Raw genomic sequence first — 13,240 nt, 5'->3', positions numbered from 1 at the left:
GGAGGGGAGGGAACACAGGAGCTGCAGATCCACAAGTCATGGGGGGACCCTCTCCTAGCCCCCCCTGCCCCATCTCTGTGCTTTGTCCCAAACAGCACTGCCCTGGGAGGGGGGAGCAGCTCTGGGGGATGGGGGATTTGTCCTGGGCTGGTTGTTCCTGCAGCAGGACAGTCCCTGAGTCCCTCAGGTGTTTCTGTCCCAGATTTGTGCTCTCAGGCACCTGTGGGTGTGGGATACAGGGCTGGATTCATTCCCCATGCAGAGCTGCTGGCTGACTCCTGAGTCATTCCAGATGGGAGGAGAGGCACTCCCGGAGCTCAGCTCCTCTGATCCCACTCGTGTCCCTTCCCAAGGCAGCTTTAGCAGCTGGGTGATGTTCATGTCACCCTCTTGGCTAAACCCACTGTCCTTCCCAACCCCTAGAGCCCCAGGGATCAGGATCTGGGACCTGCAGACCCGAGCAGGCTGTGGTGCCATTGGGGCACCTTCCCTGCCATCCTCGTCACCCAGGGCTCGTGAGCCCGAGGTGGGGAATGCAGCAGCTTCCCATAAAGATCCACAAGACAACTTGGAGGTACTGATGTGCCGAGAGTTTCTTATGCCCAGCAGCAGCTGAGGCAGGGATTGAGTTGTCTGACACCTAATTAGAGGGAAAATTGCTGCTCTGCCAGGCGGTGCCAGGCTGGGAGCCTGGTGGAGAAGCCAAACCTGCAGCCTCAGCCTCTTTCTTCTGCTGTCCCCAGACATGAGAGGGGCTCAGGGAGTGAGGAGATCCATGTCCCCTGAGCTGGGGAGCGGCTGTGTGCCAGGATGTCCCATCCATGCAGGGGACACAAGCCCTGCTGTCCCCATCCTCCTGCTCAGCAGAGCTGCTGGAAGGAGCTGCTGGTGCTGAAAAAACACCTGCCAAGGAAGTTGTTTGGAGTCAGGCAGGATCAAGAGCTGTGCTGGGAGCAGGAGTGCAAACAAACAGCCAGAACAGCAAATCAGCATTTTTTATTTAATCCAGAAAGGATTTTCCCCCTCCCTTGCTCTCTCCTACTGCTCAAATGAAATCCTGGTCCATGCTCTGCCCAGGTTCCCATTTTGCTGGCTGTCTCCAGGATGCAGGATGAGGGGCTGGGCTGGTTTGGAAATGAGTGACTTGCTGTGTCCCTGTCCCTCAGGTTTTTGCCGGATTAGGGGTGGATTTGGGCCACCCCACCGAGGGTTCCAGCACTGGGACAGGACAGTGACAGCACCCGTTGCCTCTTAATCTCCAAACTGGGGCCTCCAGGGCCTCCCCCTCCTCTCCAGCCTCTCCTGGGCTCTCCAAATGGCCGATCCCACTGACCTCACCCCCTCTGCTTTGCCAGGCAAACAAGCTGAGAACCAAAACGCTGCGGAACACCCTGAACCCCACGTGGAACGAGACCCTCACCTACTACGGCATCACCGACGAGGACATGATCCGCAAGACGCTGCGGTAGGGCCCCACCCCGGGGGACAGGCTCCCTTCATCCCCAGCACTGTGCCAGCTGTCCCTCCCCACCCCGGGGACAATTTCACCCACGCTCAGCCCCACAGGAGGGTCCTGGAGTGCCGCATGTCCTGGCTAGATGGTGACAGGGGTATGACAGATCCCCCTGTGGGCTGGGGGAAGCAGTGAGGAGCCTGTTCCTGCTGCATCCTTAACTTCAGAACTCTCAGGCTGGCTCCTGCCTGCTCAGGTGGTGTGGTTTGGGTTTGTCCTCTCCGTGCCCAGCTCTCACGGGCGCATGGTGAGGCTTTGTGGTTGTGTCTTGCTGAGAAAATCTCCTCAGAGAAGTTCTGGGCCCCTTTCAGAGCTGAGATTTTTGTCAGGAAGCTGGAGGCACGTGTGAGTTATTGTCCGGCTAAACAAAGAATGTTAAGTCTTCATTTCATTATTTTATTTGGTTGGTTCAGTCTGTGCATTCAGCATCTCCCAGGGGCTGGGAGAGGTTGTGTGAGGATGGAGCTGGGCAGGGGCAGAGCTTGGAGTGATGCTCTGCAGGGAGCAGACACCTGTGAACGCAAAGATTTTTCATGTTTTGGCCTCTGCCCCACCTGGATGAGGGCAGGAATTGTGGGCAGCCTCAGCTGCTCCATCCCCACACTGATCTGGGGCCGTGCTGCAGGATTTGCTGTAAAATCCACTGGCAAAGAAAGGATTTTGCATCCTCCTCCATGGACTCGGGGCTCTGCCAGCTCCGTGGCTGCAATCCCACCCTCCTCATCTGCAGCTGCCCTGGGGGTTGGTGATTTTCCTCATGCCAGGAGCTCAAAGCTGCCAGGTGGAAGGTGCTGCTCAGAGGTGATCAGGGCAGAGCCCACCTGTTGTCTGCAGGGCGATGGGAAATTCAGCACCGTGGATTATTATTTCACTTGGAAAACATTAGTCATGCTGGAAGTGCTGCAGGCTGGTGGGGCTGGGAAGCCTCCAGTTTGTTGTTATTATTGGTGGGTATTTTTTCACTGCAGGCTTTGAAGTTTGCAGCCTCCTCAAGCGTGGAAATGGGTTTGTAAAGAGATGTTGGCTGGGTTGTTTGCTGGAAGGAGACAGGGAGCAGCAGGGCTCGGCCCCCATTCTTTCAGGGCTCTGGGAGCTGCTTCTCCCTTGGGAAGGGCTGTTTATCCTGGAGGCAGCAGGGAGCTGTGGGGTGGGGGATGCACCAAAACATGTGCAGGGCTGAATTTGCCTTTTACCCTACCAAAATCCTGCTCTGCCCCATCCCATTCCTGCCTGCCAGCCTGGGTGCTGTGGAGCTCCTTGTGCCCTCCCCAAAGCTCAAAACTGTGCATGGACCCCTGGAGCCCACCTGGGACCCCTCAGTCTGCAGGAGAATGTGGCTGGGTGGACTTCAAAGATCATCTCGTTTGGCCAGGGACACCTCCCACTATCCCAGGTTGCTCCAAGCCCTGTCCAACCTGACCTTGGACAATTCCAGGGATCCAGGGGCAGCCACAGCTTCTCTGGGCACCTGTGCCCACCCTCCCAGGGAAGGATTTCTTCCCAATATCCCATCTAAACTGGACATCTGTCAGTGTTTTGGTGTGGCTGGAGCTGTTTCTCTGCTGTGAGCTGGCCCTTGACTCTCCCAGTGCCGCTTCCTGCAGGAAACATCTCCATGCACCGGGTGCTTTGCTTCACCCATCCAGCTTCTCCTCAAAATATCTCCTTTTCCACGAGGAAAAGCCAGCTTCAAAGGCAGGAGGACTCTGGTTTTCCCTGTGTTATTCAGGAGAGGCTCCTGCCAGGCAGCTGGTGCTGCTTGAAAGAGCATCGGTGATGCTCCCGTGGGTCTGGGCGGTGCCCATTCCCTGGGAGCCTCCCTGGTGCTGAGCTGGCCAGGGAATGCAATTCCAAAGTCTCTTTAATGTGAAAATAAAGGCGGAGATCAAAGCTGCCGCCAGCTTTCGCCTCCCTGCAGCCTGGAGATGTGTCAGGGAAGCTGGAAAAGCACCCAGGAATCTTCCCTGCCCACCTGGTGGGACGTGTCCAGCATGGACTGCTGGGGTGGTGCTGGCCTGGGGCACTCTGCCAGTGCCTGCAGCCTTTTTGGAGGGGACAAGTGGCATTTTTCAGGACATCCCAGACAGCTGAGTGTTGGATCCCCTCCTGCCCAAGCCCCCCAAGCCCATATCGTGGCCAGACAGGTTTTCTCTCATCCCTGTGTGGCCTTGTTCAAACTGGCGGAGTGACTTTGCTGTCACAGACCCCAGGAGCCAGCAGGGTTCAGCTCCCCGAGGTGAAGGAGAGGTGAAGGCAGCCCGGCTAATTGCACTGGCAAGCAAGATTTTGTTAATGAACCAACCCCCTCAGAAAGCAGCAGATATTTGGGATTTCATGGAGAGCAGCAGGTGGGAGGATCTCGAAAGGTCTCATCCATTCACTGAATTAAATATCCCTGAGTGTAGCCTAAGGCTTAGCAGGGATGAAACCACCCACCAGCCCGGGAAAAGGCAGGTTCAGAGCCATGGAGTGCACAGATGGATGGGATTGGGGACAGATTCCCTGCCAGCACCAGGGGGGAAATCCCACCCTGGAGCCCCCATTCCCACCACAGGCTACAATGTCAGGGGGAGGCAGAGAAATGCTGCAGGGGAAACTGGAACAGGCAGAATACAATCTCCTCCAGTTAAATAATACATGTAATATACAATAAATAAATCGCATTCGTAATAAATACCCGAGCTGGCCAGATATTGGATACAATTATTCATATCCAGATATATTGGCGAGGTGATGCATTATTCATGGGCTACTCAGCTAGCCCACGAATGCCAGGAATTCTTTGTTTAATCATGTGTTTGACAAACATCATGACTCATTAAATGTATTATTCAGAAAATAGTATTTGATCAGGACTAATAAGCAGAGTGCAGCCACTTCAAGGTTTGGGGTCCCAAATTGCTTTAGTCTGGATGAATGAGGTTTGCTTGGAATTGCAGGTGCACTTGGAATTACAGCTCATTTCTGCTGTGGTTTCTGTGCTCAGACTTGGAGGCATTTTGTGATGGAGCCCATGATGGAATCTTCCTTTTGTTTTCTGGAGAGCTGGCCTTTCCCAAGGTGTTTTTTTGTCTCCTTGCCTGGTGTTGCCTGTCCTTGAACCGAGCCAGCATCACCTGCTCCTCACGGAGAGCCTCCCTTGTTGCCATAAGGGATCTTAGGCACAGGGGATGATCTCAGGCTCTGCTCTGTGTGTTTTTGTGGAAGAGGGTCCTCGCTGACCCTCATTTCCCCTTTCCACACTGGGAAAGAGGCTGAGGAGCTCGTGTGAGGGAGCAGAAGCCATGAGTCAGCTGCTGGAGCTGCTCAGTGAGTCAGGGCTGGAGCCCAGGAGCCCGGGCTGAGTAGGAGGGAGGAGAAGTTTAATGAGCGGTGATTGTTCATTTGCTGCTTAGTTTCCTTCCAAGGTGCTTTTCACAGCCATTAATGTAAAGATCAGGACCCCACAGCGAGGATATCAAATGAAACACCAGGCTGCAGGACTGGGATTAATAAGGAGAGATGAGGAAGGGGTGAAGCTCCAGTTCCAGGCTGGGGATGGAAGGGGAATGAGGCTGCCAGAGGCATCCTGTGCTGTTTGTCATGGGGCTGCTTTTCTAACCCAAGGCATAAAAATTCCATCACATGGATTTCTCCTAATAAAATCCAAGCTGGTGTGATTGCATTATGCCCTTTCCCAAAGGGAGGGATGGGGCTGGAGCTTCCTGCTCCTCTCACTCAAAGCTCACTGCCTTCACTGATGGGCCAGTGCTGGAAATCCCATTCCAGTGGGGATGAACTGCAGCTGGGGAGAGGAACTGGGACTGGGGGCTGAGCCTGAGGCACTGGGAGAGCTGCCACAAAACCCCCTCTGGGCATCACAACAGAAGGGCACAAAATGTGGGGAAGATGTGCCACAGGGAAAAGGGGGCTGGGAGGGACCTGGAGGTGTCTCCAGCTCCACTGTGCTGCTCAGGGCAGGGACAGTTCCCAGTGCCAAAAACCCCTTCCCAAGGGCCTTCCCATGTCCCCGAGGGCACTGGAACAGGGCCCAGTGGGTCTCTCCCAGTGTGACACTGGAGATGCTCTCCCTGCCACCACCACTGGAGTTTTTCCACCTTTCCTTCCTGGGCTTTTGCCCATCCTGAGGCTCCAGAGCTTTCACAGCAAGCAGGACGTTGTGTTTGGGATCTTGCTGTGCTGCTGGGCTGTCCCTGGACATTGTCAGGAGAATTGTCACTCACACTTTTAAGAGGTAAACCATCCCAAGCCCTGTCTCCCCGAGTGCCCAGGAGCCAGCACCACTCCTCAGTTGCTGGGTGTAGACACAGATCCTGGGCTGCCAGCTCCCTGTGAGGCCATGTCCCCTCCTGTCCCCTCCTGTCCCCTCCTGTCCCCCCAGCTCTGCCCAGAGGGACAGGGCTCCACACCTGGCCTGGCGAGTGCAGTGCTGGCTCTGGAGCTGCTGCTGGTTTTGTTCTTTACAAGGAAGAGGAGAGGACATGGGGAATATTGTGCCTGCATTTGAGATTCTCTTTGAGGATTTCACCGTTGTGGTGGGGTGGTTTTTGCTGTGGGTATCTATAGTAACTGTGCTGCATCCAGCACAGTTTTCTGGAGAGCAGCATTCCCTGTTTTGCTGCTCATGTCTTTTTTTATTTTTTCCCCAAACCCCTTTTCTGTGCTGCTCCCCAGCCCTGATGATCCGTGTGCTGTGGCACTGAGGCATCCCCATGGCTTCCTTGCTTCCTTGTTGCTCATTTGTGAGCATGAGGGTGGGCAAGCCATCCTTGGATAAGGCACTTAAAGCATCCACGGATAAATCATCCATAGATAAATCATCCATGGATAACCCATCCATGGATAAACCATCCAGATGCTGAGCAGGCCAGAGGCGTGGTGTGCAATTATTTACCCTCAGGTGGGAGCACAGGGCATTATTTATCTTTAATTACTTTCCCCCCTTCCCCTGTGGTCCCTGGGGGCACAAGTGCCATCCATGGGGAGATGGACACCAAAAGGAGTGGGTGTTTTTTTTATTTTTTTAAGAAGAAAGGATGGAAGGGAAGGGAGAAGAAATGCCTTTCCTTCATGGGCAGGGAGCCCAGCCAGTCCCTGCGTGGCTCCAGTGGGGATGCAGGATGCTCCCTTTGCATGGGGATGGCTTTCCCCTTCAGCAGCACTGCTGGTCCCTCAAGGCACCCTTGTGGCCCTCTGGGGTTTCGGGAGCTGCAAGCAGAGGCTCCCTGCAAGCACTGACTTTGCTCCTCTCTCAGCAGCAGCAGAGGAATGACTCATTAGCTGCCAGCTCAGGGAAAGGCATGGGGAGCTTTCCATGGAAAACAGCCTGGGCTCAGCACCACGTCACTGGGATGCACCCCAGGATCCCAGCAGGGCTGGGAGAGCTCCACCTGCCCCATGTGTGATGTTCCCCACGCTCTGGGTGTGGAAATCACTCCTGGCCTTGTCTGTCTGGTGGGACAGGAGGTGGCAGAGCTGCTCTGTGTCCCAGCCAGGGTCACCCTGGGAGCTGCCACGCTCCCAGCAGTGCCTGAGCTCCTCGGGAAGGAGCTGTGTGGGAAGCAGGCTTCTCCCAACCACACAGTCCAAAGGGAGGGATGAGGAAGAGCCTCCATGGCTGGGCAAAATGCAGCTCCAGCAACTCTGAATAATTCTGCTTTAGTCATGGATGACTCTGATGTTTTAGTGGACGAGTCATTAGGATGGCTGAGGCTCCAGCTTGCTTTTCCAGCAGTGCCTGGGCTGGGTTGTGCATTTAGACACAGAGAGTCACACCCTGAGCTGCCCTGGCCGGGCTGATTCCATTCCAGCTGCATTCCAGCTGTTTTCCAGTTGCCTGCAGAGGAGCTGCCCTGTCCATGGCCCGGGGAAGGGTGACCTCAGCTGCTCCCTCGCTGTGGGGACCTGCAGTGCAGGGGACTGTCACTGTGATATTTTATGAAAATCCTGTCGCTAGGATTTTCTTCTGAGAAGCTGAGAAGCCTCAGAGAGAAATCTAAACAAGAGCTATGATAGCTGTGGAATGTGCTCTGGAGATGGTTTACCAGCAAGTGCATCTTTGATTGGTCTCACGTGAATTGTTTTTTCTTGATGACCAATCATTAGTCCAGCTGTGTCGAGCTTTTGTTAACATTCTGATCTATTCTTATCCAGCCTTCTGTCTGTATCTTTCTATTCTTTTAGTATAGTTTTAGTACAGCATTTTTAATATAATATACATCATAATATAACAAATCAGCCTTCTGAAACACGGAGTCCAGATTCTCATCTCTTCCCTTGTCGGGGCTGACTGCAAATTCCACAGGGGACAGTCCCTCCCCTGTCCCCAGCGTCCCTGCTCACCCCGTGCCGTTGCAGGATCTCGGTGTGTGACGAGGACAAGTTCCGCCACAACGAGTTCATCGGCGAGACGCGCATCCCGCTGAAGAAACTGAAACCCAACCAGACCAAAAACTTCAACATCTGCCTGGAGAAGCAGCTGCCGGTGAGCGAAGGGGGTTCAGAGCCTCACCCCACCTTGGAATCCCGGCTGCAGCAGCTTCTCCCTGTGGGAGCGTGGAGCTGTTTGGCCCCTCTGATTTTATCAGGGATGTGGGGAAGAGCATCCCTTGGCCGGGGAGGTGTCTGGCTGTGGCTGTACCCCGGTACAGCCCCCAGACTGGGTGCATTCCCTCCCCAGATAGATAAAACAGAGGACAAGTCGCTGGAGGAGCGTGGCAGGATCCTCATCTCCCTCAAGTACAGCTCGCAGAAGCAGGGGCTGCAGGTGGGCATCATGCGCTGTGCCCACCTGGCTGCCATGGATGCCAACGGCTACTCCGACCCCTACGTCAAAATGTGAGTGTCACCCTGAGTGTCACCCGCGGCCCTGCTGTCCCCTCCCGCCGCTCCCCGCAGCGGGAATTAATTGCTCTCATTAGGAGATGCAAATGAGGCCGTCAGGCAGCAGCTTGCCTCTGCCTGGAGCGTTATTCCCTGGCAATGCTTTGGCAGAGCTTCCAGGTGAGGTGGGCACAGGGACTTGGTGCTGTGGGGTTGTCCCTGCTGGTCTGGCACTGCCTCACCACAGCTCCTGGTTTTTTGAGGGGATGGCACTTTTCAAAGTCACTCTCTGCAAAGAAGGGGTGGCCATGGCCAGGAAGGACCCTGTGCCCATCCTACCTCCTTGTCCCCACTGTGCTGACTGGAATCTGGGCACTTTTTGGGATGGTATTTGCTAAAGCAGAACTACTGGGGGAAACCTCACCCGGGAGATGCAGGAACGGAGTTCAGCAGCAGCACGCTTTCACCTTCTCATTTAATTGTTTTTTAGGGGTGGAGGTGTTTGTAGAAAAATCCCCTCTTGCTTTTTTAGGTGCCCATGGGAGGCTCAGCCCCTGAGCCACACAATTGCCCCTGCACCCAGCCAGTTTTGGGTGTCCCCTGTGCCAGCCACAGGAGATTGCATCTGCAGGGCTGCGATCAGAGCAGATAGGAAAGTGATGCTTCCCGGTACAAGCCCTAATTTTTTAATTATGAGCAAGATCTGGAACGTGTAGCAAGGAAGCAGAACTGATGTTTAAAGGCGCAGCACCAGCACAAAACCATGATGGATTGACTTTGGCCTGGCCCACATTTCAGGTCCCCTCTCTGCCTGATGACACTTTATTCTTGTTTGCTGTCCAGCTCTGGTGCTGTGCTGCAGAATATCTGCAGGGAACAGCTCAAAGCTGCTCTCTCCTGCTCCCTTTCCCACCCTGCATGTGGTTCCTGTCTCCTGGAGAGGCTCTGCAGTCACAATCCCGAGTGTGGACAGGTCCTGGGCTGGGAGTGCTGGGTTTGGAGAGCATGTGTGCAGTGCCAGTGTCCCCTAGGGACTGGAGGTGGGATAATCGGTGCTCTCTGATGGCAGCCAGCAGCTGGCTTGGTTCTAAGGAGGGGAAATGCTGCCTCCTCCCAGCTGGCCCCAGCATTTTGACAGGGTAGAGCAGGGGAGGAGGATCTGGAGGTTCAGGGGGCTCAGCCACCCGCCTCACCCTGGCTCTGCTCAGGAGCTGCAGCCACAGATGTCCCCACCCTTGGCCTCCTGCCCTCCTCACTGGGACCCACTTTGGTCTCCTTGCAGTTACTTGAAACCAGACGAGGACAAGAAATCCAAGCACAAGACAGCAGTGAAGAAGAAAACGCTGAACCCCGAGTTCAACGAGGTGAGTTTGGGCTGGGTGTGTTCTCACCAAAGGGCTTTTCTCAACCTCAGATTTAAAAGATAAAAAACCACCACCTTAGTCACTGTGTGATTGGGGTTGGGCTCCCTGTGGGCAGCAAAGCCTGAGGAGGAGGATGGGCAGCCCCAGCCCCTGGTTCATCCTGGCTCTGCCTCTGCTCCTCCACAGGAGTTTTTCTATGAGATAAAGCACGGTGACCTGGCAAAGAAGACCCTGGAAGTCACTGTGTGGGACTATGACATCGGGAAATCCAACGATTTCATCGGTGAGTAGCACACTCCAGAAGGTCTCCTTGGCCTCTTTTTTATTTATCTTTGCTGTCAGTGTCTCTTATTTCTCCTGCCCTCCTCCACCCTCCTGGTTTGTTCTCCATGCCCACATTCATTCTCGCTGGGTTTCAGTTCTGCTTTTATCCCTCTCCTGCACCTGAGCCTCTGACGGAGCATCCAAGCAGGGAGAAAATGCATCTGCCTCTCCCCTTCTGTTTTCAGATGTTTTCCTCTGAGTGCAAAACATGTTTAGCAGGGAGGTTTCATTTATCTCTGTTGGATGTCTGGGCTGCTTGTGATTTTGTCGCTGGTCACTGTGATTTATCACTAACAAGTGCCCGGTACCTCCGACAGCCCCTGTGATTGCAGTGAGCCCTTGGCACAAGGGACAGGGGCACTGCCTGGGGCTGGGGCACTGCCTGGGACAGGTCCCAGACCACAGCCACGAGGGGGTGGGGAATTTGGGCTGGGTTTCACATCAGGTTGGATGCCGTGAGGATGCTGACTCACCTGGCTCCCTCCAGCATCCCCCTCGGCATCTCTCAGCATCCCTTGCAGAGCTGATGCTCCCCCCACACCTCTCCCTCTCTCTGTCTCCCTCCCAAGGCGGAGTCGTGTTAGGAATTAATGCCAAAGGGGAGCGCCTGAAGCACTGGTTCGACTGCCTGAAGAACAAGGACAAGAAAATAGAGCGCTGGCACACGCTGACCAACGAGCTGCCGGGCGCCGTCCTCAGCGACTGAGCCCCGCGGGGCCACAGCTCCACAGCCCTTGGGCTCCTCCCAGCTTCGGATACGGGGGATCCCAGGACAGCCAGGACAGCAGGACACCCCTCAGCAGGGCCTGGCTGCAGGGAAGCCCTTCCCAGGGAAGAAGGCACGGGTGGTTCGCTCTGCTTGGCGGCCGCTCCCGGCTCCCAAGGCTTTTCCAGAGCGCCTCTTTGCGCCCTGCCGCACTCACAGCCCCACTCTCGAGCATGCACGTGCACACTCGCACTCACACTCACCCAGGTGTGCACCCCTGCATGCACTGCAGTCTGCCTCCTCTCCCAAATCCTGCCTCTACTCAGTTACCTTCTCGCTGCCTTGCAAGTCAGTGGCAAAAATGAATGCGTCCGTCCGCGTCCGTGTGTCCGGCATCGGCAAAAGGCGTCCCCAAAAACACTCAAAACCCAGAACTGTCTCCTCGAGGCAGCTTGTGCCATATCTCTGGTGGTTTGTCAGTCTCTGTGGTTTGGGCCTAAACAGTCTTTTCTGCATTTCAAGCTCCTCTGTTGGAATGATTGTGTCCCTGGTAAACCCGGACAGAGTGTTTGCTTTCCTTCCAGGAATGTTGTGCTCGTCCTCTCCAGTAACTCACCTGCAGGCAGCAGAGCTGTGCAGACCACGCTTTTCCTCCTGGGATCAGGCAGCTTCACGTTTGGGAGGCAAAATAAAAAAGCTCCCTGGAACAGCCTTGGCTGTTCCTGCTTCCCAGGAAGCAGCCTCTCTCCTAATGAAACCATGCCATGCAGCAGCACGGCTGTTTTTCCAGCAAAGCCAGCTTGCAGGCTGAATTTTTCTATCATTTTCCCCTTTTTCATCTCTTTCCAATTCATGCATTAAATAATGAAGATGCTGAGCCTCGGAGCTGAGCTGGAATTGCGTTTGTAGCTCGCCATGGCCGTGAGGTTGATTCGTTTTCTGCCTCAGCGTCCAAACCAAATAAATTTCTGTGTATAGCACAGTAATATTAATATGGCAAAGTAATAAGATATTAATATTATAATAATCCCAGATATCATCCTCTGTGATCCACCTTGGCTGGTCTCTTCATCCTCATCCCACCAGACATCCAGTGGGATAACCTAAATCTTTCTAGGAAATGCTGCACCATTCCCAAAATGTTTGGAAGCCTTTAAACAATGATTTCTTAGGAAGAGCTGCTCTTTCCCCACGAGTCTCAGTTACCCTCAGCCCTGTGCAACTTCTTTTTTTTTTTTTCTCTTGGGAAGAAATGGAATCTCTGGAAACCTATGTTTACTTTTCCAAGTGATGATCCTGTTACACCTTGTTACACCTTCTTTGATATTGGGGGGGTGAGGGGAGATAAAAGAAAAAAAAAAACAACCAACATTCATAGGGGTTTTTTTAATAACTCAGTATTTGTAATGCATCCTGCAGATATGCATGGATTTTATTTGAATACTGGCAGCCTGTCAAGTCGGATGTTCCCACTAATCCTTTCTGGTCCAGCACCTTAAAACCTGGTTGTGGTCTGAGCTTCCAGGGAAGCTCCAGGAGCACCAGGTTGGCTGTGCCTCCCTTTTCTGGCAAAGTTCCTTTCAGTCCATCCTTTTTCCCAGCCTATGAAACTGGTTGATGCCTGAGGTGGAGTAGGACATGTGTGTGTGGGTTCCTTCACTTTGTAGCCCAGTCTTTTCTAAGTGGACACTCCGTCCCCCGTCCCAGCTGCATGCAGAGTTGGTGGTTGTCATGCCAGGCCTCGTGAAATGTTTGATACCAATGTTTTGCTACCATGTGAAGGCTGCAGAAACCGTCCTTACCTGCATCCTGAGAGACTTTTGTATTTCAGTATTATACCTATCTGTGTACTTTTGGTCAGATTTGTTAATATTTATAATGAGAACCGAAAATAAAAAGGTTAAAAAATAAATATTAAAAAAAAAAAAAAAAAGAAAAGGTTGATGCTGGTGGTGCAGCTTTTGAATTTGGGGGATGGCAAGGATTTGGGAAGAAATGGTTTTAAACCAGAGCTGTGGGGGCTTCTCGGTCCAATATAGCATAAATAATATAAATGTACTACATAAATAATATAAAATACTAGAAATGTGTTGTAAATATTATATATGTACTTATGTACTTATAAGTATTTATAAAAATATATATAGGGGGATATATATATATGGTGGTGTATATATATATATATATATATATGGAGAGAGAAAATACATATATATGGCCCAATTAAGTGTATATACTACATGCATATTTATATTTATTTATGTTTAATATGTATTTAGTAGCCTTGAAGCCCAGCAAACCCAGGGCACAGGGAACGATGTCCAGACCCAGGTGCCAAGGCCAGGCTTACAGGAAAATCCAGCTAGAAAACACAAGGAAAAAAAAAGTATTTACTCAATTAAATGATGCTCTGTTCAGCCATCAGATTTCTGTTTAAGTCACTCTTTATCCCCTTGGGAATAAAGAGCTGATTACAAAAAGCAGGAGGGAGGACAAACCCTTCAGATTAAA

The 13,240-nt window shown here is 53.0% G+C and overlaps 1 protein-coding gene across 2 annotated transcripts in view; it reads left to right on the top strand.

Moving 5' to 3' along the window:
* The window catches only part of DOC2B (double C2 domain beta), a 39,984-nt gene extending 27,317 nt beyond the window's left edge, over positions 1-12,667 (top strand). For both annotated transcript variants that reach the window (XM_038158013.1, XM_038158014.1), the window contains 6 exons: positions 1,356-1,465; positions 7,871-7,997; positions 8,193-8,350; positions 9,618-9,699; positions 9,886-9,982; positions 10,593-12,667. In XM_038158013.1, coding sequence (XP_038013941.1) covers positions 1,356-1,465; positions 7,871-7,997; positions 8,193-8,350; positions 9,618-9,699; positions 9,886-9,982; positions 10,593-10,729 — 711 coding nt within the window. In that variant the 3' untranslated portion in view covers positions 10,730-12,667. The remainder of the gene's footprint in view (positions 1-1,355; positions 1,466-7,870; positions 7,998-8,192; positions 8,351-9,617; positions 9,700-9,885; positions 9,983-10,592) is intronic.
* Positions 12,668-13,240: the final 573 nt, after the last annotated feature.

This window comes from Motacilla alba, chromosome 19 (assembly GCF_015832195.1).
Source record: "Motacilla alba alba isolate MOTALB_02 chromosome 19, Motacilla_alba_V1.0_pri, whole genome shotgun sequence".
In the NCBI taxonomy this organism is placed as follows: Eukaryota; Metazoa; Chordata; class Aves; order Passeriformes; family Motacillidae; genus Motacilla; species Motacilla alba.
Note: the sequence above shows the minus strand (reverse complement) of the source record. Positions and strands in the feature narration are given on the sequence as shown.